General features: G+C 42.3%; 1 protein-coding gene across 5 annotated transcripts in view; it reads left to right on the plus strand.

Annotated features, from left to right (window-relative positions):
* The window catches only part of DOCK2 (dedicator of cytokinesis 2), a 436,348-nt gene that overhangs the window by 80,454 nt on the left and 328,709 nt on the right, over window positions 1-27,185 (plus strand). For all 5 annotated transcript variants that reach the window (XM_045395044.3, XM_045395045.3, XM_045395046.3 and 2 more), the window contains exon 22: window positions 573-707. In XM_045395044.3, coding sequence (XP_045250979.1) covers window positions 573-707 — 135 coding nt within the window. The remainder of the gene's footprint in view (window positions 1-572; window positions 708-27,185) is intronic.

Raw genomic sequence — 27,185 nt, forward strand, 5'->3', positions numbered from 1 at the left:
AAAGAAAGAAGAAAAAGGGCTACAGAGAAGAAAGTGCACATGCCAAGTAGCTCGGTCTGGCTTGGGTGTAGGGAGAGGGTGAGAGATAGGAGTTGATGCTGGGGAGTTTGGTGGGGACCAGATTGTGAACGGGCCTTGAAAGGCAGGCCAAGTAATTTGAAGTCTGCCCTATGGTAAAGAAGAAACATAGAAAGTTCCTAAGCAAACTTAGAGTTCTGTGATATTACAAGAACATGTTCTATAGAAAGAAAAAGCTGAAAAAAAAGACATTATTGCCACCATTATTCCCCATTATTCCCACTTGTAGCCTGATTGTGACTAGTTTTCCTAGTCAAAATATTTTTTTTCCTCCCTATCTTTTTCATTGCTGGCTTTTTATGAGCAGGAAATACTTATTAGTTCCCTGTAATAAATATAATTTTTATGCAGAATTATTTTTATGCTTACAGACGAGTAAGTGAGCTTGGCTCTACTACCACCTTTAACCTTTGATTGAATGCCTTATAATTTACTGAGCAAACTAATTACCATGATGAAAGAGATGTATTTAGAAAATATTATCCCTTATTCAGGAAATTGATGACAGTGCTGAAGACTTACTTGGATACCTCCAGCAGAGGGGAGCAATGTGAGCCAATCTTAAGAACGCTGAAGGCTTTGGAATATGTGTTCAAGTTCATTGTTCGGTCGAGGACATTATTTTCACAGTGAGTACTTGTTATGTAAGAGTGATTGATTAGCTCTGCAATTCCTCTGGGATACAACAGTATTTTTACTGTAGGAGAAACTCGTTTAAAAAATTATAACCAGCTGTCGATCAAAAACAGCTCAAGAATCCAACCTAGAGAGTAATGAATATGTAATAATCGTACCTCTAAGTTCATTTGGAAAAAAAAAGAAATCTTAACATGTTGCAGAGTTATGTTTTATCCAGTAAATGTGATTTGAGGCTCTTCTGTGTTTCATCTAACATTCTTCATTTGATTTGAAATACGGTGAACATTTTCCAGGAATCTATATTCAAGATTAGAGGGCCTGAGGGCAGGAAGGGCAGAACTCAGGGAGTTTGACGTTTATGTGGCTCTTGTAGGTTATACGTGGCCGGTAAGCTGGTATTTGCAGTTGACCTGTCTGTCCTTGAGATCCTAGTAGCCAAAAAGTGAACTGATGCATTAGAGTACCTTAGAAGATTTTGATGGTCAGTATCACAGAGGCCAGCTGCCTTTTTGAAGGGCTTTGGAGATGAAGGCATTCAAATGCAATCTACAAAAGAACAATTCATGTTCATCCTGGCCATAGGGCAAAGTTAGATAGAGGATTGTTTGTGTGTAATCAGGTTTGTTGTGTGTGATGGAAAATAAGAAAAATATTCAAGGAGAGTGTTGTCTGGATTCTTAGTGCAAACAAAGAACACTCAACTGAAACTGACTTAGGGAGAAAGGAGACTTTATTTCACATCATTGAAAAACCAAGGGTGTAGTCGGCCTCAGGCATGGCTGAGTCCAGATGCTCAGTGTTGTTGGGATAGTCTTTGTCTGTCTAGATCTGGACTCTGCTTCTTTTTGTTGATTGTCTTATGAGGCAAGTTTTCCAATGCAGAGGCCACTAGAATCCTCAAGTTTACATTCTACCAGTGGAAGCAACTCTACGTTCCTTGTTGTCCTAGCAAAATCCTGTGTCAAGAACTGTCTTGGGTCTTGTGTAGTTGTGGTCACGTGTGCATTCCTGGAGTCGTGGTCAGGTCAGTCACTTATGGTGTGGACTTGTTATGTTGGAGAGATGACTTCTCAAAACAAACTTCAATTAGCCTGTGCAGCAAAGCAAGACCCTGACTCAAAAAAAAAAAAAAAAGACCATCATTGTGATTATGATCATGACAATGGATGGGCTGTTAAAGCTTTATACTTGACAGTGCACCTGAAACAGGCAATCATCTGGGATTCTCTTAACACATTCTTTGAGATTTCAGGTGATGAATAGAAAGATGTGAGCGTCTTGAACCATGCCACAGAACAAATGTACTTAGGTCATTCTGAAAGTGAAGTGTCTGTTTCAGATTCCTGTGGCTTGTCATTTAGTCAAGTCTGAGTTGGGTATTCTTCTAGGTTTGAGAGATACTTGTCAGTGATTTGGGAAAACCAATAGGAGACTCCAGTGAGTCTAAGAGTGATTTTCTTGGAGGAGTTAAAGAATTCAGACATTGTAGTTACAGCGTAAAAGTCAAGGATATCTTATCCCATCTTCCAAGTGAGAATGTTTTATCTGTAAGAAGAATATGTCTTTTCTACTTATCAGAGATTTTCTTCAGTTCTTCCTTTTGGTGTATTTATTTTATGGCTTCTCGCCTCTCCTGTATTTCTTCCCTTTTCCCTCCCTCCCTTCCTCCCTCCATTCCTTCCTTTTTTCCATTTTTTCCTTCCATTTTCAAGGACTGAGCTTCTTTACAAAGCCTCTTGCAGTGCCTGAAGCTCAGACAACCAACTGTGCAGGTCCCCAAGGTTTCTGAGCTTGTGGAATTACACAAAGTTTGGAGCAGACTGTGCTTCCCTGTTCCATGTGATGGACACTAAGCAGCTCCCTGTCCTACTGACAGGCACAGAGAATCAGACTGCAGAGTTAGGATAACTCTCTAAAAGAGAGAAGAACCAGAACATGGTGCTGCAACAGGAGTTGCTCCCACTTGTCTCTGCTCCTCACAGATCCTCATGCTGCCCCAGGCTAGAGTACAGGGGGCAGCATGGAGTAATAGTTATGAGCAGATGTTCATGCAGGACAGACATTGAGTAGAGTGGTATCTCTGCCCCTATAAGTACTGGGGTTAGTGATTGAATCAGCCTCTCTGAGCCTCAGCATCCTCATCTATAAATGGGGATAAACCAGTTCATTGTGTTTCAATGATGAAATGAGATTATGGGTACAAAGTGCTCCATGCAATATCTGGTACTTATTTCATACATTTAATAAATGTTAGCTGGTATCATGTTTTCACTTAGGAGAAACAGCAAGGGTGCTTTTCTCTAAAACCCAGATTTAAATTATTAAGAAGAAATTCCAGGGTCTTGATTCAAGCTTAAAATTTGACTTACTACTTATACTATCCTAAGTATAGGATTTCTACTGTTTATTTCTCTGGAGGCAGGGATAACTTTTACCAGGTGTCTGTACTTTTTGAGGACCACAGTGTGGGACTCTCCTGGCCCCAGGAATTCACCTTGGTCTACTGCTAGCCCTCACTGGATAGTCCTGATTGTGTGTGTTGCTCTTATTTCCTCTGAGTGTAGTCAGGCCTCTCTGGCCAGAGCAGCTGTGGTGCCCAGGTCTCTGGCCTCTGCTTGCTATGCTTGGCTTTTCTTTGCATCCTGCCTTCTGCTCTTATTACAGACCTGCTTATTTGGGTCTTGCTTCCTCCCCCATCTCCATTTAACCCCGATCTTCTGCCTTCCACAAACTCCTCCTTCACCAGCCCCAGCCCCAGCTCATTTGCTTATGAGAAACTTCCAGCTCAGAGGTGAAAGGCACAGTCTCTAGAGCCAAGGCTGCTTGGGTGTGAATTCTGAGTTGGAATCTTGCCATTACATTTGCTAGCATTTACAACTTTGGGCAAATTATTTAATCTACCTAAAGCTCAGTTTCCTCGTATGTAACACAGTCATAATAGTACCTAACATGCAGGGTTGTTGTACAGACTAAATGAGCCCAATGGATGTAAGGTACTTACTTAGAGCAGTGCTGGTCACATAGCCAGTATACATGGTTATTCACGTATCATCTTCAGCAGTCTCCACAAAAATTCTACAGAGTAGCCCATTTTCTGACTTTATCTCCTACTACTCCTCACTCACTTTGTGCCAGCCACACTGGACTTGCTGTGGCTCAAGCTCCTTCCTTACTTAAAGGCCTTTGCACTCTTCCCCAGATCCGTTTGTTGACTCCCTCACCATTTTTATATCTTTGCTCAAACATTTCCTTCACTACCCTATTTAAAATTGCAACCCCTGTCCCGTGCACTGCTGATTTATCTCTTCCTTTTGGTCTTTTTTTCTCCCCATAGAACTAAACATGGCATACTATATAATAATCATGCTTTTGTTGACTGTCCCTTTCTTGCTAGAATGTCGCCTCTGTCAGGACAGGAACCTTTGACTGTTTTGTACACCGCGGTACACTAAGGCAACTATGACACAGTAAGAGCTCATTAAGTATGAAATTGGACACCATTTATAGCCCCCTTTCACAAAGAAGGAGACTGAAGCTTAGATTCAAGCTCAACGATCACACAGCTAAGAAATACAGCATAGTGAGGCTTTGCACTCTGCCTCATCTGATGAAGCAAATGTGAGAACCTGGTCATTTTTTCTGGGCCATGCAAGTGTGAGGGGCTGTCCTGAGGGAGGGCGACTCTGCCTGGAGGGGTGGATGTACTGAGCAACATCCGCGGCTGCTGAGAGGCACACGGCTGCTTAGGTTTCAGTGCTAGGAAGCATGGTACCATCCCTGAGTTCAGGAGGAATTCAGCAAACAACAACAACAACAACAACAACAACAACAACAACAACAGCAACCACAACATGAGCGGGAGCAGGCGTGGTCAGGAAAGGCATCCTTGCTGTTATAGTGAAGCTATCCAGGCAACTGTGACTTTATCTTCATCCCCAGGGAATGAATAAAGAAAAGTTGACATAGGACAGGCCGGGTGAGCTCACACTCCTTGGAAACAAGGCACTGGTTCGGGAGGGAAAAATTGCACTCTGTGTCTTGATGGGAGCTTCACCAGCTGGAAGCTTCATTCCGCTCCCTACCCCCGAGAGCCGAGAAAGCCTGCCCTGGTGTGCACAGTTCCACTGGCCTGCACTGGAGCTGCCACTGCATTAACAAGGGCATCTTAGGAGCATGATTCGCAGCTCAGTGACACCTCCAGTCTAGCTCCCCTCACCCAGGGCCAGACACGATTGCCCTTTCTCTAATTGCCTTCAGCATCAATGTCCAGAACCCAGACACCAGCTTTCTGGTACTTTCTTTTGCCTTCTGTTTTTTTTCTTATTTGCATATTTCTTTATTCCGTGCCACCCTACCAATCAACCTCCACCTTATCCCCTCCCACCAGCTTAGTTTCTTCCTATGTAAATATTATATAGTAGTTTACCTTCCAGGTCATGAATATGTTAGGCAGCAAGACTGTCTGAATAAAGCTCAGGGCAAGTCAATGTAGCTTGCAGTCAGAGGGAGCACATAAGCCTCTGCCTTTTGAAACAAATATGAATTTAACTCAGAGGTACTTGCCAGTGTGATTTGTTTTTATTGTTCATGTATGAATAAATATTAAAATGTAATAATCTGTTTATGCCGAGCATGAGCTGAAATGTCTGTGACATTGCGATTCCTGTTTCTTCTGCATGTAAGTTGTTTGCATGTTAATGCCATTTATTTCTGTGTAAGCCTCTTTTTGGTTTTGAATATAATTTCACTTTTTGAAGACAGTAATGGCTTAGTAAACTGAACAATTGCAGTTAATGGAACTATTTTATGATAGCATTAGCTTGGCATCAGATCAGGATGAAAGAGAAAACTGTCACCAAAAGGATATCATCAAACAGTGACTTCTCTTTAATTTATTATTTATTTTATGAATTCCCGCAGTACTCAGGGAAAGCTAAACAGCCTTTCTCATGAACGTATGTGAAAGTGGTTTGTCAACTGTTAAGTGAGTTGTGTGATTATAACATGAAATTGTGCATATGCATGAGCTATTTATTTATTTATTTATTTTTCCTTTTTAAAATTATATCTTAAGTTGTAGGGTACATGTGCACAAAATGCACATTTGTTACATAGGTATACATGTGCCATGTTGGTGTGCTGCACCCATTAACTCATCATTTACATTAGGTATTTATCCTAATGCTATCCCTGCCCCAACCCCCAACCCCTGACAGGCCCCCGTGTGTGATATTCCCTACCCTGTGTCCATGTGTTCTCATTGTTCAGCTCCCACCTGTGAGTGAGAACATGCAGCGTTTGGTTTTCTCTCCTTGTGATAGTTTGCTTAGAATGATGGTTCCAACTTCATTCATGTCCCTGCAAAGGACATGAACTCATCCTTTTTTATGGCTGCATAGTATTCCATGGTGTATATGTGCCACATTTTTTAATTCAGTCTATCATTGATAGACATTTGGGTTGGTTCCAAGTCTTTGCGATTGTGAATAGTGCCGCAATAAATGATATGTGTGCATGTGTCTTTATAGCAGCATGATTTATAATCCTTTGAGTATATACCCAGTAATGGGATCCCTGGGTCAAATGGTATTTCTGGTTCTAGATCCTTGAGGAATCACCACACTGTCTTCCACAATGATTGAACTAATTTACACTCCCACCAACAGTGTAAAAGTGTTCCTATTTCTCCACAACCTCTCCAGCATCTGTTGTTTCCTGACTTTTTAATGATTGACATTCTAACTAGCGCGAGATGGTATCTCATTGTGGTTTTGATTTGCATTTCTCTGATGGCCAGTGATGATGAGCATTTTTTCATATGTCTATTGGCTGCATAAATGTCTTCTTTTGAGAAGTATCTGTTTATATCCTTTGCCCACTTTTTGATGGGGTTGTTTTTTTCTTGTAAATTTGTTTGAGTTCTTTGTAGGTTCTGGATATTAGCCCTTTGTCAGATGGGTAGATTGCAAAAATTGTCTCCCATTCTGTAGGTTGCCTGTTCACTCTGATGGTAGTTTCTTTTGCTGTGCAGAAGCTCTTTAATTTAACTAGATCCCATTTGTCTATTTTGACTTTTGTTGCCCTTGCTTTTGGTGTTTTAGTCATGAAGTCTTGTGCATGAACTTTTAAATAGTTCTCTGTTCCCTTTGCCTATGGAAATATTAGTAAACATTTATTGGGCACCTATTATGTGCCAGGCACTTTGTTAAGTCATGAGGACCCTGAAATTAGGAAGTCAGCCTTCCTCAAGTATTGGCAATGTAGTGGACAAGATAAACATGCATCCCAGCAATCAAATCACAGTTGCCTGGGATAAGCAATGATCAGTGATGCAATATTACAGTGGAGCCCTGGAAATGGTTCTTGTGGGAGCAGACAGATTTGAATGACAAACCCTACCTTGGGAGGATCAGTAATTCTTCTCAGAGGAGGTGATGTTTCAAACTAGACATTGAAATGTATTTAAGAAGCCAGCCTAGCCAGGCGCGGTGGCTACTGGGGAGGCTGAGGTGACAGAATTGCTTGAACTGGGAGGTGGAGGTTGCAGTGAACTGGGATCGTGCCACTGCACTCCAGCCTGAGCGACAGAGTAAGACCCTATCTCAAACAAACGAACAACAACAAAAAAATAAAAAAAATAAAAAAATAAAAAGAAAGAAAAGAAAAGGAGCCAGCCCATGGGACGAAAGAGACTCTCAAGTTCTAAATACAATCTATGAAATAGAACTTCCAATGACTCCTGCTACTCTACAGTAGCATTTATGAAGCCCCCACTCTGTGCTTGGCCCTGCAGTGCTTTTCTAAAAACTCCACCTCACTTAATACAACAACCATGCAAAGCATAGGTATTATGATGCTCATTATATAAAAGAGAAAACAAGGCTCCGAACGGTACAGAAAGTAACTCCAGGTCATACTCTAGACGTCGGCGGGGAGGGATCTGACACCCAAGCTGAGGTTCTTGCCGCTGTGCCGTGCCCACACATGAACAGCATGTTTGTGGGGAAGAGTAGCTAGTGGATGAAGCCGTGGTGGTGGAGGGGCCCTGAGGCATTTGGAGAGGAGGCTTGAAGCTGAATTGTGAAACACCTTGACTGTCAGAGCCAGCAGCTTGACGTCATCCTGTATCCAGGGGGATTTTGATGTAGATCCTACCTTTTACTCTCAGAGAGCACACAGTGAGTGCCCCAATAGGTGTACACACTTAGCCATTGGGATCAGATAACAATGTTAAAATTATTTTATCTCACATGAAGAAATTAAACTTATAAATACTTAATTTAGACTAGCAGATGGATATCATTTATAAATAAATAAGCATCTATTGAGTTTCATGCTTAAAATGGAAAAAACCAAATTTCTCCTAAGAGCAGTTTGGAAACTGCTGCTTTTGGCAGTGGGGAGCCACTGAAGTGCTAAAGCAGGGGATTAACATGATTAGATTCACGTTGTAGATAGAGTACTGGGGAAGAAAGGTTAGGTCGTGGAAGACGGGATGCAAAGCGAGAGATGGAGATGGGCTATCAATGGTGAAGCTGTTGCAATAATTCAGGCAAGAGCTCTTGAACTAGGGTAATCATGGTGGTACTGTGGAAGAGGAGAGGAGGAAGATAAGGGTTTACAGATGAGGAGATGGCCAGAACTAATTGAATATAGGAGTGGAATTCAAGGAGAGGGCCAAGCCAGATGATCTGACTCGACTTTCTGGTCCATTTGTCCTGGCATTGCAAACCAGCATGAGAAATACAGGGGAGTAGTGGGTTTTTATAGTGTAGTGGGCTTGGGACATAAAATATTTGAGGTGTTTATTGGCAGAGCTAGATGAAAATGTATAGGAGGCAGTTAGATACAGATACAGATTAGGAGTTCAGGAGAATGGAGACACAGTTTTGGTCAAAAGTGATCCAAAGAGACATTTGAAGCTATAGCACAAGGTGAGTAATACTATAAAACTCAGAATGAAACCCAGGGAGTCAGCCCATTGAAGGGATGGGTGAAAAGAGGGTCCCACTAAAAGCTGGATTAGGGATATAGGATAACAAGCCGAAAGGATTGTCGTTCCAGGAACCAGGAAGGAGAGTGTTTCAAGGAGGGGGTGTCGGCAGTGTCAGGTGCTACAGGGAGGCCATGGGAATGGAAACTGATTAGAGGCATGATATTTTGCAACAGAAGGTCATTGTTGAGTTAGCCAACCCTTTCCCAGAGCTTAGCATCTTTCCTAACATCTAGTCCAGAGGCCATCAGAGAAAGCAGAGGGGTCAGGGTTTGAAGTGCATTTGATTTCCTCTTATCTGTTTGTGAACTACCTGCATTTGGATTGTCTTTTTCCAGGGTGTAGTCCTAGACTGACTTCCCCCATCCATCCTTCAGAATCTGGGGAAAATTTCATACTTTGCTCACAGCAAAGTGTAAGACACTGGTCTTGTCTACTTCCACCTCCCTTTAAATGGTGCAGAACGAGGCTATCCTGTGCTGTAGACAATTAAGGGAAAAGCTGTGGAGGACACAGATATTCATTCTTTTAGGTTGAACTGGTAAACTATTTCCTTTGGTTGTTAACTCATTATTGGAAATCTGGGAGCTAGATTGCTGGTTGAACCCTTGCCTAAGAGCAAAGATGGCTGTTTCTGTCAAATGCTGAGGCTGACAGTTGCTCAGAGAATGACTTGGGCGGGAGAGCAATTTACTGAATAAACGTATAGATTTAGAAACTGCGTTTGCAAATCCCCTGTAACGAAATATGAACATACCAGATAAGAAGGGTCTAGTTTTCCAGAGGGGTGAAATTTGCCATGCTAACACAATTGTCAGGGATGCTGAGTGCAATTGGGATGACTAGATGTACTTTGTGATCTTCGTCAAATGTACTTGAGGCAGGCATCACCCCGAAGGAGAATTTGTTTCCTTAGTAGAAAATAATATATTGCTCATTTGTTGGGCTTGCTGTTTATTGTGTCTTTGGGGTGGAAGGAAGATGGAAAAGGACTTTATCATGAGGCACATATAGTCACTGTCCTTCAAGTCTCTAAACTGGTCCCTCCACCTGGCAGATCTACTCTCCCACATACAGGAGAGACATATAGCCTGCTACAGGACCCACATTGATTTCATTCATTCGTGTATTCAGTAATCACTTTTGAGTCTTACTATTTGGCCAAGTTCTATGCTAGGAGACTCTAGTGAATAAGAGAGACGGAGTGTCTGCCACATGCTGCCTTTATATTATACTGGGGGAGACGGAAAAACATAAAGAAATGAATAAACCAAGTCGTTTCAAACGGTAATTCATGCCAGTGAAGGAATAAGCAAGTGTGTGGCTGAGACAAGGGTGGGGAGGGTAGGGGGTAGCGGAATACAGGGTATAGCAGAGTGTTGAGGCTCTGGAGCCACACTGCCTGGGTTTGAATCCCAGTGACTGTGACCTTGGGCAAAGTCACTTCACCTCTGGGCCTTAGTTTCCTGGTCTAAAGTGGGGATTACCTCAGAGTGTTATTGTGAGGGTTCTGAAAATGTGATATTTATTTATTTATTTGTATTTTGGAGGTGGAGTCTCACTCTGTTGCCCAGGCTGGAGTGCAATGGAACAATCTTGACTCCCTGCAGCCTCTGCCTCCTGGGTTCAAGTGATTCTCCTGCCTCAGCCTCCCGAGTAGCTGGGAGTACAGGTGTGCACCACCATGTCCAGCTAATTTTTGTATTTTTAGTAGAGATGGGGTTTTACCATGTTGGCCAGGCTGGTCTCGAACTCCTGACTTCAGGTGATCCGCCTGCCTCAGTCTTCCAAAGTGTTGGGATTACAGGCGTGAGCCACTGCTCCCGGCCCCGTAAACCGAGATGTGAAAGATGCAAATGAATCAGCCACTTGAGTGCTGGATGGGAGAAGGAGGTGCAGGGAGGAAAGCTATGATGAGCAAGCGCTCTCACAAGGTGAAGCTTTTCAGAAAGTTGGAGAAGACTGGTGCTGGGGTGAGCACAGGGCAGAACAGGAGAAAGATGAATTTGGAGAGTGGAGAACAGGAGAAAGATGAATTTGGAGAGCGAGACAGAGGCTATCATTCAGGGATTATTCTAGGCACACTGCAAAGTCCTCAGAGGGCATTTAACTAAAAATGCTTGCATGTCAGGTAGCACGTATAATACTTGGGTGATAAGAAGGGTTTGTGTCATGGACCACATGTGTGTTGCAACCCCTACACATCTCTTTAGTTACCTCACATAAGATACACAGGACATAAACTGTCCATTCTTTAATCAGGCTAGATGGAAGATGGACATCCTATGTTTCCTCAAATCAGTGAGCAATCCCTAGAGTTCTAGCAATTGCTCATCCGTTAAGCATTTTTGTTCTACAGTCACCACACTTACTATTTTTAAGAGCCATTTATGTTTCAGCCACCATGAATTTTTTGTTACAGTTTTGAACAATTTTTTTTTAAATTTTAAGTATATGATTGTAGCTACCATTCTCTCTCTGTCTCTTTTTTTAGAGATAAGGTCTTGCTCTGCTGCACAGGCTGAAGTACAGTGGCATGATCACAGCTCACTGTAACCTTGAACTCCTGGGCTCAAGTGATTTTCCTGTTTTGGCCTCCCAGGTAGCTAGGACTAATGCCCAGCTAATTTTTAAATTTTTTTGTGGAGATGCAGTCTCACTATGTTGCTGAGGCTGGTCTTGAACTTCTGGCCTCAGGTGATCCTCCCACCTCAGCCTCCCAAAGTGCTGAGAGTACAGGTGTGAGCCACCACACCCAGCCTTGCCACTTCTCAATACTGCATTAATGTATGGGCCTAAAGACCCTGATATGGTTTGGCTGTGTCTACACCCAAATCTCATCTTAAATTGTAACTTCCACAATTCCCCTGTGTCCTGAGAGGAGCCCAATGGGAGGTGATTGAATTATAGGGGTGGATCTTTTCTGTGCTGTCCTCATGATAGTGAATGAGTCTCATGAGATCTGATTATTTTAAAAACTGTAGTTTTCCTGTACAAGCTCTGTCTTTGCCTGCTGCCATCCCTGTAAAACGTGACTTGCTCCTCCTTGCCTTTCTCCATGATTGTGAGGCTTCCCCAGCCACATGGAACGTAAGTCCATTAAACCTCTTTCTTTTGTAAATTGCCCAGTCTCAGCTATGTCTTTATCAGCAACACGAAAACGGACTAATACAGATCCTTATTCCTCAAAGTAACAGATGCTATCAAAGCCATTTGATGTGATTATTAGCAGTCATTGTGCCCAGGTACATTCTTGTGCACAAGTGTACTTTTCCTCAGAAGAAGGTTCTTCCAAAGTATAATTTGCTGGGCTAAAGGGTATTAATTATTTTTTTCCTGAGTTCCTATCAGATGGACATTCTTTGGGAAAGGGCAAACTTGCATGTCTTGAGTGCCCTAGGAGTGATAAAATGAAGAGCTTGCCTATATTTTGGGCTTGGTGTGGTGACTCATGCCTGTAATCCCAGCACTTTGGGAGGCTGAGGTGGGAGGATCTGCTGAGCTCAGGAGTTTGAGACTAGCCTGGGCAACATGGTGAAACCCCATCTCTACTAAAAATACAAAAATTAGTCTGGCATGGTGGCACAGCCTGTAGTCCCAGCTACTTGGGAGGCTGAGGCAGGAGAATCACTTGAACCCAGGAGGCAGAGGTTGCAGTGAGCCGAGATTGCAGCACTGCACTCCAGCCTGAGTGACAGAGAGATACCCCATCTCAAAACAAAACAAAACAAAAACAATAACCATATTTTGTGAATGAGCCACAGGTGATAATACTTCATGCTAACAATTAAGAATACCCTAAATAGCATGAGCCACAGCATTTTATTCTCCTGACCTCTGTCTCTTCCTGGAATCACTTTCTTCCCTTGGCTCGCTAACACAGAACTCTTTTTGTATTCCTCATACCGTTATTTTCTCTCTGGAGGTCGTAAATGCTTTTGGTTCCTCCTTTCACTCGCTTCCCGCTCCCTAGCTGAATGCACCCATGCCCATTGCTTCAGTTATCACTTCTATGCAGATAACACAGAAATCCAGCCTCACCTCTTCACGAAGTTCCAGATCCATATATCCAATCACTTGATATATTCTTTTATAGTATATCAAAGGCAACTCCAAGCTAACACATCCAGAATCAAACTCATGATGTGCTCTATCTCACTGACCCACAAACCAGCATGTAGCATGAGACAGAAAAGAGGGACTTGTTCTTTTTTTTTTTTTTTTGAGATGGAGTCTCGCTCTGTGGCCCAGGCTGGAGTGCAGTGGCCGGATCTCAGCTCACTGCAAGCTCCACCTCCCGGGTTCACGCCATTCTCCTGCCTCAGCTTCCCGAGTAGCTGGGACTACAGGCGCCCACCACCTTGCCCGGCTAGTTTTTTGTATTTTTTAATAGAGACGGGGTTTCACCGTGTTAGCCAGGATGGTCTCGATCTCCTGACCTAGTGATCCGCGGGACTTGTTCTTGACACCTCATTCTGTTACTCCACATATGATCCACAGTCAAGTCTCAAACCTTTCTCCCTGAAATGTATCTGAATTTACCTATATCTTTCCATCTTTACTGCTAACCTCCTATTCCATGTTCTTACCCTCTCACATGTGGACTACTGTATTCGCTTTCTCCAGTGGTCTTACTATATCCATTGTTGCCTTCCTACAGTCTATTTTCTATAAAGGTTTTTGGATTTCCTAAATAGACAATTATAGTTTCTATAAATATAGAACATTTTGTAACTCCCTTTGTAATCTTAATTCTTTCTCTCCCTATTTTACTGTACTGGCTAGGAGTCTAGGTCAGTGTTGAATAGAAATGGTAATACATATTGTGCTTTGGATATTTATTGTAGATGCTTTCCATCAGTTTAAGGAAGTCAATAGTTATGTCCATTATGGAGAGATAATAGGTTTAATTGTGATGACTGATATTTTGAATTTATTTCTACCATTTTAGCTGGCATCCTCCACACCACCGATAAGAGAATTATTGGTATTAAATATTCAAAACTTCAAATCCAGGAAAACTAACTTCTAGCAACATAAACAAATGTTTCTGTCCTTTTTCTCCCTTTCTTTTTTTGGGATTATTTTCCATTTCCTCATTCCCTTTTTTCCCTTTCATTAGTTTGAAAGTTACTTTCTGTATTTAATACTATTAGTGGCTACTTGCATTTTTTATCATACATACTTAACAGAGTAAAGCCTAAAGTTGCATTTTTAACATTTCCCTGAGTAATAAGATTTCAGAAGGCTCTGTCACCTCCTTCTTAAATATTATGCTAGAATTATGCTGCATTTTAGTTTTACTTTCTAAAAATAACTCCACATTCTAGATATTGTTTTAAACAGTTAGTATTTATGTTTTTACCAATAAAAGTTCATCAGTACTATTCTACTGTATACTTAAAAATGATTAACTTGGTAAATTTTATGTTATGTTTTTAACCACAATAAAAAAAAAAAAGCTCATCACTCTTTCTCTTATCTTAGACCTTTCGTATTTGCTTACTTTCTTTCTGGGGTTAATCTTGTAGAATTAACTTTAAGAAATTCTGTTGGTAAAATCCCTCAAATTCAATTATCTGATTTTATTCTGAAACTTGAAAGGAAGTTTTTCTAGGTATAGACTTATAGCTCATTTTTTGTTTACTGTCATCTACTGTTAATGTTAACTGTTAGTCTTACTATTGTTTCTTTATAGGCATTCTGGTTTTATCTCTCTGGTGGTTTGTAAGATCATCTCTTTCTCTTTGATGTTCTGCAGGTTCACCATGATGTACTTAGGAATGATTTTGTTTATGTTACTAGGAGTTAGTTTTCCTGGATTTGAAGTTTTGAATATTTAATACCAATAATTCCAAAAAGATTATTATTCTTACCTTTTTAAATATTCGCATTTCTCCGTATATTTTATCATCTCTCTGAAATATCAATCGGCATATGTTAGACCTCATTATATTCTCTAGTTCTCATAAATTCTCTTTCATATTTTCTGTCTTTTTTGTTTTCTGGGTTCATTCTGCCTAATTTCTTTAAACCCATTTTCCAGCTTACCAAGTTCTCTCTTTAGCTTTGTCTAATATGCTCTTTAACTGTCTGAGTTTTTTCTTTCAATTACAATATTATTTTCAAAAACTCCATTTTGTTCTTTTTCAAATCTAATTGTTTGTTTTTATAATATTTTGTTTCTTGATCATATTTTCAAGCATCTTTTTAATGTTTTGAAGCATAATGAATGTGCTGGGTTTGTATACTTTGTTGCATAATTCCAGTAGTGGGAGTCTTTGTGGGATCTCATTCTGCCTCTCTGTTTTGGGTGACCCCGCTTCCTTATGCATTTTGCTGTTCTTATTATTTCCTGAAGCTAATTGTCCTTGGAACTTCATCAATTGGTATATATATTTTAATTAAAGTTTTTAATTTTCCGCCAAAGAAAATCAGAGTTTCCTTCTTTCATTCACCTGGGGCAATACCAAACAGAGACCTCATTAGTTAAAATTTCTTTTTGTGGATACAAGCAAGGAACATGAATTTGGGGAAAAAAACAAAACAAAACAAAAAAAACCACAGGTTAGGACTGGCTTGTGGTTAAGAATTCTCAATGGAGATATGTTTTCCTTCTACACACAGCATCAAAGACCAGGGCATTTCCTTCCTGTTTCCTTTTGTGCAATAGGTTTATTTCTTTTCCTCCATTTTGAAGAAGATGCAACCAACTGGGAAACCAGCTTTATATGAGGGTCTCCAATATGCGGGTCCTAGGATTGATCTCATTTCTTCTATTCCCTAGGCAGGCATCAAAATAGAAGTTTAAGGACATGAGGGCTTGGCAGATGCCTTCAGAGCAAAGCTGGCTGCGTTGCTCTGACGTAACCAGAGACCCGCTTTGCTTTGTGTTTGTCCTCTGTGGATTCCTTACTTTCTTGACAGTTCAGTGACTCATATTTAAAATCCAGCTTTGGTAATTGTTTTCACTGACAGGTTTTCCAGGATATTTTGTTCACCATACTGTCAGGAATGGAAGTCTTTAAACTTTACCCTGCAGCCAGAGCGATCTTTCCACAGTTCAAATTGGATCACAGTACTCTCCTTCTTAAAATCCTCTTATTTCTTTTTATTCCTCTTAGGTAGAAGACCTAATGTGTCCTGCAAGGGTCTCCTGGTCTGGCCCTGTAGCCCCTCTGGTCCCCTTTGACCTGACTTCCCTAGGTGAAAAGAGAGGTCTTTCTTCACTGTGGAATTGGTGGCTTTCATTCAGCTCCCCTGATTCAGTTCCCTTCTGCTGTGGGGCCTGTGCACTTGCTGTTCCTGCAACCTGGACTGCTCTTCCCTTTCCTTCTCACCTAATTTTCTCTTATTTTTCTCTCCTGTGTCCTCTCAAGAATCACTTTCTCAGGGAATCTATCCCTGTATTTTCTGGCTAGGTCAAAGCTCCCTATTTTACCTTTTCATTGCCCACGTATTTTGTGTTTGAAGTACATATCACAGTTTCTGTTTTACATGTATAGATGTCAATTTTTATTTCTTTGTATAAATTCCTTAATTGCACAGTGACTGGTGCATAGTAGGTGCTCAGCATAGTCGTTTGCACAATAACAAAAACACATTTTCATTAGTTGAATAACTTATCTTATGGAGACCCTAAGCACACTTACTTGAGCCAAGTAAAAGCTGCCGGTATTAGTCCGTTCTCAATTGCTACAAAGAACTACCTGAATCTGGGTAATTTATGAAGAGAAGAGTAAGTTTAATGGACTCAACAGTTCCATAGGCTGTACAGGAAGCATGGCTGGGAGGCCTCAGGAAGCTTATAAACATGGCAGAAGGTGAAGGGGAAGCAAGCATGCCTTACCATGGCAGAGCAGAGGGGAGAGGCAGAGAGAGAGAGAGAGAGATGGAGAGAGAGGGAGAATGACAGAGAACCAAGTGGGAAGTACTACACACTTCTAAAAAACCAGATCTTGTGAGAACTCACTCACTCTCATGAGAACAGCAAGAAGGAAATCTGCCCCCATGATCCAATCATCTTTTGCCAGGTCCCTCCCCCAACACTGGAAATTACAATTTGACAGGAGATTTGGGCGGGGATGTGGAACGAAACCATATCACTGCCCTTCTTCTAGAATTGCGAGTCCATGATTTTTGAGTTTTTATTTATATCACCCCTCGTGGCTTGCTTCCTGGGCTAACGTGATGGCTCTTTTTACTGGTTTCAGGCCAGGTGTACACAGCTGGGTCAGCAGAGTCTGGTACCTGAAATGCAGCACTGGATTTTAAAGCTCACCTGTTTGGGTCAGGGACCTTCTTCTTTTATCAACTTTTCCGCCTCTGACATGTTTTAATGTAATAGTCAAGTGCCTCTCCATTGTAGTAAGTGTTAGAATGTGACCTCTCCTAAACCCTAGAAGTCTACACAGGGTGTATTAAATCCCCTGCACTGGTTTGCACCGCGGTCTTTGTCTGCTGTGTGCATTGCATGCCCAGATTTTCTACCTGGACTTTTGCCATGGTGTTCCCACTTTGGAAGGCATCTGTGGGTTTCTCAGCCTGGAATCTAAAGATGGTGAACAACTTTTCAGTATATAGGTATTTCTCAACTTTTAACAAATTGCTCTTAAAGCCTATAGCTGCCAACACACCTTTAACTCAGGATTTATTCATCCTTACATTCAGCAACAATGCATCATGTACCTGTCCCACGCATACTGGGCTGTAAAACTTAGTTTCTTTTTTTAAGCACATGAGTCGATAATGAAAGTTTCTATTTCAAAATGAGTTCAAATACGTGTCTAGAGGTAGAACTTTGGTTTGCATTAGTAATCACATGTTTATCCAACACATATTGAGTAGGCCACTATACTAGGTACTAGAAATGTAACAATGAATTGGACAGCCTAGTGAATTGGACAAAGGTATGAACGTTTTTAGTGTAGTTGAGAAGAGAGACATGAAGCAGATAATCATGTGGATGCATGTAAAATCAAGGGGAAATGTGTGTGAGGTGCCCTGGGAGCATGCGATGAAGAGATCAGCTTTCCTCACAAGGTCAAGAATGCTTCTCTGAGGAAGTACCATCTAAGCTGTGACCTGAATGATGAGTAGGAGTTGGCAGGTGAAGAGGAGGAGGGTATAGTAGGTGAAAATAAAGTCAGGGGGCGCTCCCTAAGATAGGAGGGAATTTGACCCAAAGGAACTGTGGAAAGTCTAGGGTGGCTGGAATTCAGTGACCAAGGGATAGAATGACTGGACATTGCCTAGAAGGGTAGGAAGGGGTGGCTCTTGAAGAGCCTTGAGTGTCAGGCCATGACCTCTAGAAATGATCTTAGGGAAATAGGGAGCTGTGATATTATGAAGTATGTACTTGGTCTTTGATCCTTTTTCCTGGCGTACATCTCCTAGAATCCTTAGAATCTCCACAGAGTGCTGTCTTTTTGCATGTTAATGAATTGACTGAAGCCTGGAAACCCTTAGGTAGTTTCAGTATGAGGGGTGGCCATCTGAAAGAGCAAGGCAGGATTAGAGGGTTGGGACTTTCAGCCCCACCCACAGCCTCCATGGAGGGGAGAGGGTTGAAGTTAACTTGATCACTGATGGCCAGTGCTTACATAATAAAACCTCTATAAAATCACAAAAGGACTGGGTTCTGAGAGAACCCAGCAATTCCAGATAGCTGAACATGTGGAGCTTCCTGGAAGGTGGCATTCTGGACAGGGCATGGAAGCTCCGCATACCTTCCTCCCCATTCCTGTATCTTTTGTAATAAATACTCTTTATAACAAATCGGTAAATGTATGTCCCTGAGTTCTGTGCGCAGCTCTAGCAAGTTAATCAAACCCAAGGAGGGAGTTGTGGGAACTTGAATTAATAGCCAGTTGGTCAGAGGCACAGATAAAACAACCTGGGCTTATGATTGGCATTGGAAATGGGGGGCAGTCTTGGGGACTGAGCCCTCACTCTGTGGGATCTGACTCTTTCCAGGTAGATAATGTTGGGTTTGGACTGAATTAGAGGACACCCAGCTGTCTCCACTGCAGAATTCATTGCTTGCTTGGTGGTGGGGAGAAACTCTCACACATTTGGTCACAGATGTCTTCCGTGTTCATGGTTGTAGCATGGGAGCAGAGGGAAAATAGCGTGTGTTTTTTCCACTCAGGAGTGATTAAAGGATTTTCAACAGGAAAATGCTATGATCACATCTGTGTTTTTAGAAAGGTCCCTCTGGCTGCTATGATCACATCTGTGTTTTTAGAAAGGTCCCTCTGGCTATTATGTAGAAACTGGATTGAAAAAGAATAAGAGAGAGGGAAGGGGAACTGGTTCAGAGATGCCCAGAGGTGAGAGGAGATGGAGGCTTGGTCCTCCGTAGTGCTGAAGAAGATGGAGAGAGGGAAATGGCTTTTGGGGTGGAATTAATGGATCTTGATGACTGAATAACTTTCAAGCAATTCAAGATAACTCCTTCTTAGCCCAGGGCTTTGACTTGGGCACCTGTGGGGCCCTTCATGCTGTGCTTGGAAACTAGAGGGTGTTTTGTAAACTGATAGAAATGTTCATTTTCAACTCAGGTGCTTAAAAAAGAACCTAAGTCTTATGGGCCAGTATAGTATGGAATGTGTATGTGATGTGTTATTGCTGAATGTAGGAAAGAACTCTCTGACAATAGAAGCCAGATAAGAATCCTGGAGAATTACCTCAATGGTAAATAGTTACCTAAATATAAGTACGCAAGGGCCCAGAGAGGAGTGTTCCAAAGGTCTGAATGTCTGTAAATGCTAGTCTGGTTTAGAATTGATTCAGTCCTGTGACCAATACCATTATTCCTTCTGTTTCCCTGTCCTCTGCTGGCAGCCTGGTGGGCCCTCGGTCATCCTACTGCACAAAGAGGTCTCCAGGCACTCAAACCTCAGTGTGTTTGATCTCCACACTCCTTGGGTGTTCCCAAATTTCAAAACACAGAGTTTTATTGCATATGCATTTTTAAAACTGACGCCATTAGTAAGGAAAATGTTTAAAAAAAAATCACTGAACTACACACACTAAATGTCAGGGCTCTCAGTGGAAGAGCAGGGAGCCTGGGGTTAATTTTCCTTTTCAGGAAGCCACGGAATCAAAGGACGAAGTTCAATGCTCTTGGCATGACCATAGTTTAGAGTAATAATAACTCGGCATTTCTTGGGCCACTGTCTCTCTAGCTGCAGTTTATGCCAGAAACTGGGAGGCAGGTGAAAAATCAGCATCTTGATTCTGTAATTGTAGAGGGAAAATGGCCTCTAGTTGTATGTGACCTTCAGTTAGATTCTCTAGCCCCAGCCTTATTCCCACATGAGAATGAGAAATTTCAGGACAGGCTTTGGAGAAATGGACTGTTGTAGGAAGGAGCTATAAGGCAAGAAATACACCAGAAAAAGAGTAGATCTCTCTTTTTAAAATTAAATGGAAATTTCACTTGTGTTTAAAAATCAGAATATAAAATAAGTGTATATAATGGGCATGTTATACCTAATCTCCTTTTCTAAGAGATAACTAAATTATTGATTTAATGTACAGATTTCCAGATTTTATTAAGTTTGCATGTGTGTCTCCATAATCATTCGGCAAGTCATTTTTTTCTGTTATATATTTTCGGTTATATGGAAACCTCCTAGATTGTAAACAAACAAGCAAACAAACAAAAACACTGAGGGAAGAAATGATAAGAGAAGTGGTCAAAATCCAACTTCTTCTTGGCACCCAGACTTTTATACCGACTGGGCCATAGACAAAGAGCTGGAAGGAGTGTGCTGAATATTAGCTACTTTTTCAAATAGATGATGCAATCTGTATATTTCTCTGTGTGTCTTGGAAACAGGGAAGAAAGAGAGATAGAGAGTGTGCATGTGTGTGCTTCCTTCTGTCTTTAGGAATATTGTTTTGGAAACATTCAATTTCTAATTATATTGGGGGAAAACCCTAAATACCATTTTTCATGCTAATGGAGAAATTTACTTAAGTGCAGAATTACGCAACTTAGTTTTCTTGCCAAATTACATAAAGTGTGCAGCTCCTCTGAATAGAATGAAGGACGGCACGGGCACACATCACACACTGTTCATAACTTAAAGTTCTTTTCAAGGCTTTTGCCTGCATCTTATTACCTACTTACTATTAATTTATTACACAGGGTTGCCATATTTCAAAAGTGAAGTGAATGTTTCAGATGGATTGTTTTTCTTTCATTTCTTCCATATTGTTAACTTCTATTTTTTTTTTAATTTAGACTGTTTATACTTCCACCAGAGGCAGTTTTTCTTCAGTGATTGCATTAATTTTTATGTGTTCATTCTAGACATTTTTCAAACAGAATCTTCACATGTTAAGTTTGTCTTCTTTTCTCTCATCCACAAATCATTCTTTCCTGGTGTTATTTACAGGAAGAAGATGTTAGTGAAACTCCTTTGCGATTTGCCCTAAGGAATGGTCCCACCCCAAATGTCAGGCTCTGGAAAAGTAACAGCTCAATAGAAATAATTTTGTCATTGACAAAAGTCCTTGGCACCAGGAGTTGATCTGCACCCCGCCTGTGGGCTGCTGGGGGTATGCAATGAAGTAAAGCCTGCACAGTCAGCTCTGTGGCCTCTAGGGCTGCTTGACAGTTGACACTGGCAACACTGTAGTCATCCTAACTGTTCCTTACATGTTCTCTTTCTCATGAGGCTTTGCCTTTCTCTTCTGACAGAAGACATATTTCCACTTCAACTTTGTTACCCTTTAGAGGAGAATTTCTCTGACCATTGTGTATGTGTTTTGTTTTTGTTTTTGGAGACAGGGTCTCATTGTGTCACCTAGGCTGGAGTGCAGTAGCTTGATTATGGCTCACTGCAACCTTGACTTCCCAGGCTCAGGTGATCCTCCAGCCTCAGCCTCCCAAATAGCTTGAACCACAGGCATACACCACCATGCCCGGCTAATTGTTGTATTTTTTTGTAGAGACAGGGATTCTCCATGTTTCCCAGGTTGGTCTTGAACTCCTGGGCTCAAGTGATCCTCCCATTTCGGCCTCCCAAAGTGTTGGGATTACAGGTGTGAGCCCCTGCACCTAGCCTTCTGACCACTGCTGAATAAGACAGCTAACTCTCAGATTCTGTGTCTTAGTCTGCAATTTCTTATTTGTTTCAGGTCCATACACCTTGATAGCGGGGAAGAGGTGGGGATGGTGGTGGCGACCATACAGGGAAGGGGTGAATTAGGAAGGGAACTGTCTCTTTCACAAGTCCTTTGCCTGCCTATTTCATGACTTAAATGTGCCTGCCTAGTGCACTGAAGGGCCTCATTCTATGAGCAGGATTGGGAAGTGCAAGGATGATCTTCAGACAGACTCAGCTGCTGGTTTAGCTTGAATTATTCTTGGTCCCAGGTTGTGGGGTGGGAGGGGGAGAGAGAGAGAATACACTTGACCCCTTGACTCTTGTCTTAAAATATATTGTGATTTTCCCAGAGTAATCACTCTTTTGAAACCAGGAAAGATTCAATGGTTCTTTTTGTAAAGTCACTAATTTACACTTATCTGAATAGAGCAAATTATTGGCTCAGGGGAAGGAACACCAGCCAAGTCACCTTAGTTTTAGAGCTGGAATAGAAAAAGGTTAGAGCCAGCCTTCTAACTTCCCTCCGACAGTCCCATAGCATCATCCCCTGGGTAACGGATGCCTCCCAACCCACTGACTTGCTCTTGTTCCTGGGGTCATAAATTATTTAGCTGCCACTTATCTCCCAGAATCTGTTACTAATTTTTTTTTCCCCCCGAGATGGAGTGTCACTGTGTCTCCCAGGCTGGAGTGCAGTGGCGTGATCTCAGCTCACTGCAAGCTCCACCTCCTGGGTTCACACCATTCTCCTGCCTCAACCTCCTGAGTAGGTGGAACTACAGGCACCTGCCACCACGCCTGGCTAATTCTTTTGTATTTTTTATATAGTTAGAGTCTGGGTTTCACCGTGTTAGCCAGGATGGTCTCCATCTCCTGACCTCATGATCCACCCATCTCGGCTTCCCAAAGTGCTGGAATTACAGGTGGGAGTCACTGCGCCCAGCCCTTTTACTCATTTTTATCTCCAATGCGGTGCCTGGCATGTAGTAAGTGCTCAGTAAATGGTAATTGTCTTTATGAAGATGCTGATTTCTTTCTTCTTACAGTTCAGGAAGCAAAAATGGGTGTATCCAAAAGAAAAATGATATGATGTAATAATAGCTAACATCTATTGTTGACTATGTACTAGACACTGCTAATGGCTTTACATGCATTGTTTGAAATTTGAGCAACCTTATGGGGCTAATACCATTTTACTGATGAGAAATCTGAGTCTCAGAGAGATTAGGTACCTTAGCCAAGGTCACCCAACTAATAAGTGACAGAGCAGGGCTATGAACCCAGGCAGTGCTGCCTAAATTTCTCTATTGCCTAGAAGAGGCAGAGAAGGAATCGGAGGGATGGATGCCTTCAATGTGGAAGTGATCAAGGTACAGAAAATGAAAGAGGGTCAGGGTGTTAGAATCCACCCCTGGATTCTAAAGGGAGTCTTCCCACTTGCTTTCTGCAGCCTGAGGTTGCTTTGGTTAGATTCTGCTCCCCTGGGATGCTAGCCTGAGGTTGGCATCTCAGTTTTAGGCTGAGGCTTTATGTACCTGCGTGGAAGAGGTGGTGCGGAGCATTGTACACAACATATGGGGCTCCATTTGCATTTAGTGAGTGCTCAGCTGTGCGCAGTGTCTCCTTAATGAATCACATGCAAGCCGAGCATCGCTATATTTATCCAAGCCCTGGGAGCAGGAGCGCTGGCTGTGGTCGACTTGCATGCCCCAGAACAGTGCCTTGCAGGTTGTTCCAGTTTTCCTTGTGGTCAGGGCCTTAGGGCCCTTCAATAATTTGTTCCCTGCCAAAATCTGCTGGTTTCTGAAGTATCTTTCCAGGCGTTCTAGGCCAGAAAAAATGTTTACATCCTGAAACTATAACAGATACCAAGCACTAAAAAAGAACCTGGAAGCTACATCTGCTGTGCCCTTGACTTCAAGGCCACATTTGAAGAATCGCAGACAGCTCAGGCATTTTTATTTTCTTTTCGGGTCTTTCAAGGGGGGTCCCGCAATGCTTAATCACCCTGCTATCATCACGTTACTTCTTCCTTATAATCTAAAACCCTTATGAATTTTTTTCCTTATTGACTCCTTACTTGAAATATTTCTTTTTATAGTTGGGCATTGGTGGCATGTGCCTGTGGTCCCAGCTACTCAGGAGGCTGAGGCTGGAGGATTACTTGAGTCTGGGAGTTTGAGGCCAGTTGGGGCAACATATTGAGACCCTGTATGTTACAAAATATTCCTCTTATGCTCAGATCAGAGAGTTTGCCCAAATAATCACTTCTGTGCTTAGGAATCAAGAACAAGAATTTCTAATGTTTACTTAACGCTGATTAAATGCCAGCTACAATATTAAGCACTTGAAAAGAATTCTCTCATGTTTTTCACCTCAAAATAACCATTCAAATGAGCATTAGAACTACATTTTATCAGGAAGAAAAGTAAAATTTCAGGAAAGGGATTAACTGAGGCCACACAGCAAGTATATGGAGGGGTCTGGCTTGATAGCAAAGTCCTTTATATGAAATAGATTTTTCTTTCCTTTCTTCTTCCCAGCTGTGGTCATGTCCTGTGACTCTTCTTCCCATTCCCAGCCATTCCTCAGCTTAAAAAAAAAGTAAATATTTTAAAATATGTATATCTATTTTAGATATATATTTTTTGATATTTATATACATAATATATAATTATGTTTATGATTTATATTTAAATTTATATAAATTTATATTTAAATTATAAATTTAAGATTTATATTATGTAACATATATATATAAATAATTTTCCCCCATTTTCCTCCTAGAATTGTTTTTTATCCTTTATAAGACTTAGGCAGGTGCAGGATATATTTTCATCCCTGGACTCCAGTGTGCTGTCAAGCTCCTTAACTGGTAACATGGATAGCAGGGAGCAGATTGGATTCCCACTGGGGTGGAGGACCCTAATCATGGCTTCCTGGGATTTGTGTTATCTGCCTTCCCCTGTTAGATGATGAGAACACAGAAGAAGAATACCTGATTCTGGTTCAAGCTATGTCACTGGCACAGTCTGTGACCTAGAGCACATCCCTCCTCTCTTTCTCGTGAAAATCAAATTTAGTTTCCTGCAAAATTTAATGTCGAGCAGAGAGCCTTGGTTTAGTCTTACAGACTAAAAATCTTGTTTCTTTCCAGCTCAGTCACATAATATTTACAAGCTGGTGAAGCCAAGTCACTTGCCCACTCTGGCCCTCAGTCTCTTCATCTGTACAGTAAGAGCAAGAACTAAATGCTCACCGGACTTCCCAGCAGCTCTTGGTATCAAACTCAGGGGAGCTGCAGGAAGAAGCTGGCTCTACTCTGCCAAGTTGTGACTATCGAGGGTTTGCAATGAAACCAGCAGAGGCTAGTCTAGGCAAAAAGGAGAGTTTATCGTAAAGATATTTGTGCAGCTCTTAAAATCCAAAAGAAGTTAAATAATGAGACACAGAGACGTTGGGAACCAGGACAGCCTCAGGGATCTCTTCAGCAGGAGCTCATGACCCTTCCCTCTGGAGTGCTGCCATTCAGATGACTCCAAAAAAGTCTGTTTTTATGTTTCTTTTTTAAAAATGACAAATTCCAGAAGGAACACTGCCAGGGGGCCATTCAGTTATGGAGGGTAGGGTTGGACAGACCAATCAGCAGGAAAGTGTTGCTGGAGCCTAGCCTTGTTGGAGGAGCAGGTGGTTCCCAGGAGGACCTGGGCAGAACCCCTCACCACACACACAGGTACACCCTGCAGAAAGAGCCCATGTGTCTGTAAATGCTTGGGCAGCCAGGTCTGGGTGTTACATGTGGGTGGGAGACAGAGTGGGCAGGCTCAATACTCTAGAGCAGTAGCAGCCATAGTGATGCAGTTCATTCAGCGTTTTCAGGCTTCTGTGCCTCATGGAAAGAGTAACAGACTTCAAGGCAAAAGGCGTGATGGGTGGACTGTCCGTTAGGGATTGCTGGTGGCTGTGGGCACAAAGAAAGACAAACAGTGTGATCTCATGGGGAGGCCGACCACCAGCACCATGCTGGATTAAGATCCTCTATTTTCAGCCAGGTCAAGGACAGGGTACTCTGGTCCCATCTTTTCCACTTTGATGACATCTGGGCAAGTTTTAGCCTCTTGAGAGTTTTTTCTGTTTCCTTATCTGTGAAGTGGGAATGAGAGCAATGATAATCATGCTACTCTTCCAGTTGACAACAGTACAGCAGGTGCTAACATCCGCTAGGGCCAGGTACCCATGCTGAGCGCTTCCCATGTGGGTCAGTCCTTGCAGTCCTCTGACACAGTACTGTTACGGTTTACACTTTGTCCGAGGCTTCTAGAAATTAAGGAGGCAGTAAAGTGTAGAGCAAAGCAGTGTGCAACGAGACTGAGAGGCTGGGCTCAGGAGCCGATGGCCCGTTTTGAATTCTGGCTCTGACACTCACTGGCCTGGTGTTCTCTGGCATGTTGCGTAAGCTCCATTAATCTGTACAGTGGATGTGATACTAGTGCCTGCCTCATGCTGTGGTTGTGAGGAGTGAGTGATTTCACACGCATTCAGGAAGGTGCCTGGAGCACAGCAGTGCTCTGTAATGTTTGCTGCTGTTTGTAATAAAGTGCCTGCCGGGCAGTGGGGATTTGAACCCAAAGCAGATTGACTCTAGAATACATACGCTGTGGTAGTTATCTCTCGTGGCGGGACAAGAAGGCTTAGCAGTGAGCAGTGTAAAAGCCGGGGTGGGGGCGAGTTAGCAGAGGGAGCTATGGAGCTAGGGAGAGGAAGAGAATGACGAGCCCTAGGCACGTGGTCACTTCAACACTCCTTGTCTCTGTGACCTTGAGCTGGACCCAGAAGGTCAGCAGCAATTGCTGAGTCCCCGTAACCAACGGGAACATTCAGCACTGACTTCACTTATGCTTCTTACTTCAGGAGGGCTTTAGAGAGGGGTTAGTTAGAAAAAGAAGGAAAGAAAGAGAGACAGAGAGTGACTGAGACAGAAAGAGAGTGACAAAGTCAGGGGGTGGCGGGGGTGGGGAGAGAACTAGATATAAAGACATAGAGGCCCAAGGAGAGAAAGAAAGTGATTAACACTCAAGAAACTAAACAGAAGGGGCACACACTTAGAGCCAGAGAAATGAAGTAGAAAGAGGGAATAAGGCTGAGGGGAAGCATGGGGATTTTGCGGAGACAGTGCTGAGGGGGCCGTGACTGGCTGGCCTGCTCTGTGGTTGAAAGGTAAACAAACCTGTTAAGTGTGTCAGTGCTTTATCTAGGAAACCACCTTTGCCAAGGCCCGGGCGCACTGAGGAGCTTTTTGAGCATGTAGGGCCGTGACAGGAGAGAGTCTCTTTATCTGAATTGGAGACAGGAGC

This window comes from Macaca fascicularis, chromosome 6 (genome assembly GCF_037993035.2).
Source record: "Macaca fascicularis isolate 582-1 chromosome 6, T2T-MFA8v1.1".
Lineage (NCBI taxonomy): Eukaryota > Metazoa > Chordata > Mammalia > Primates > Cercopithecidae > Macaca > Macaca fascicularis.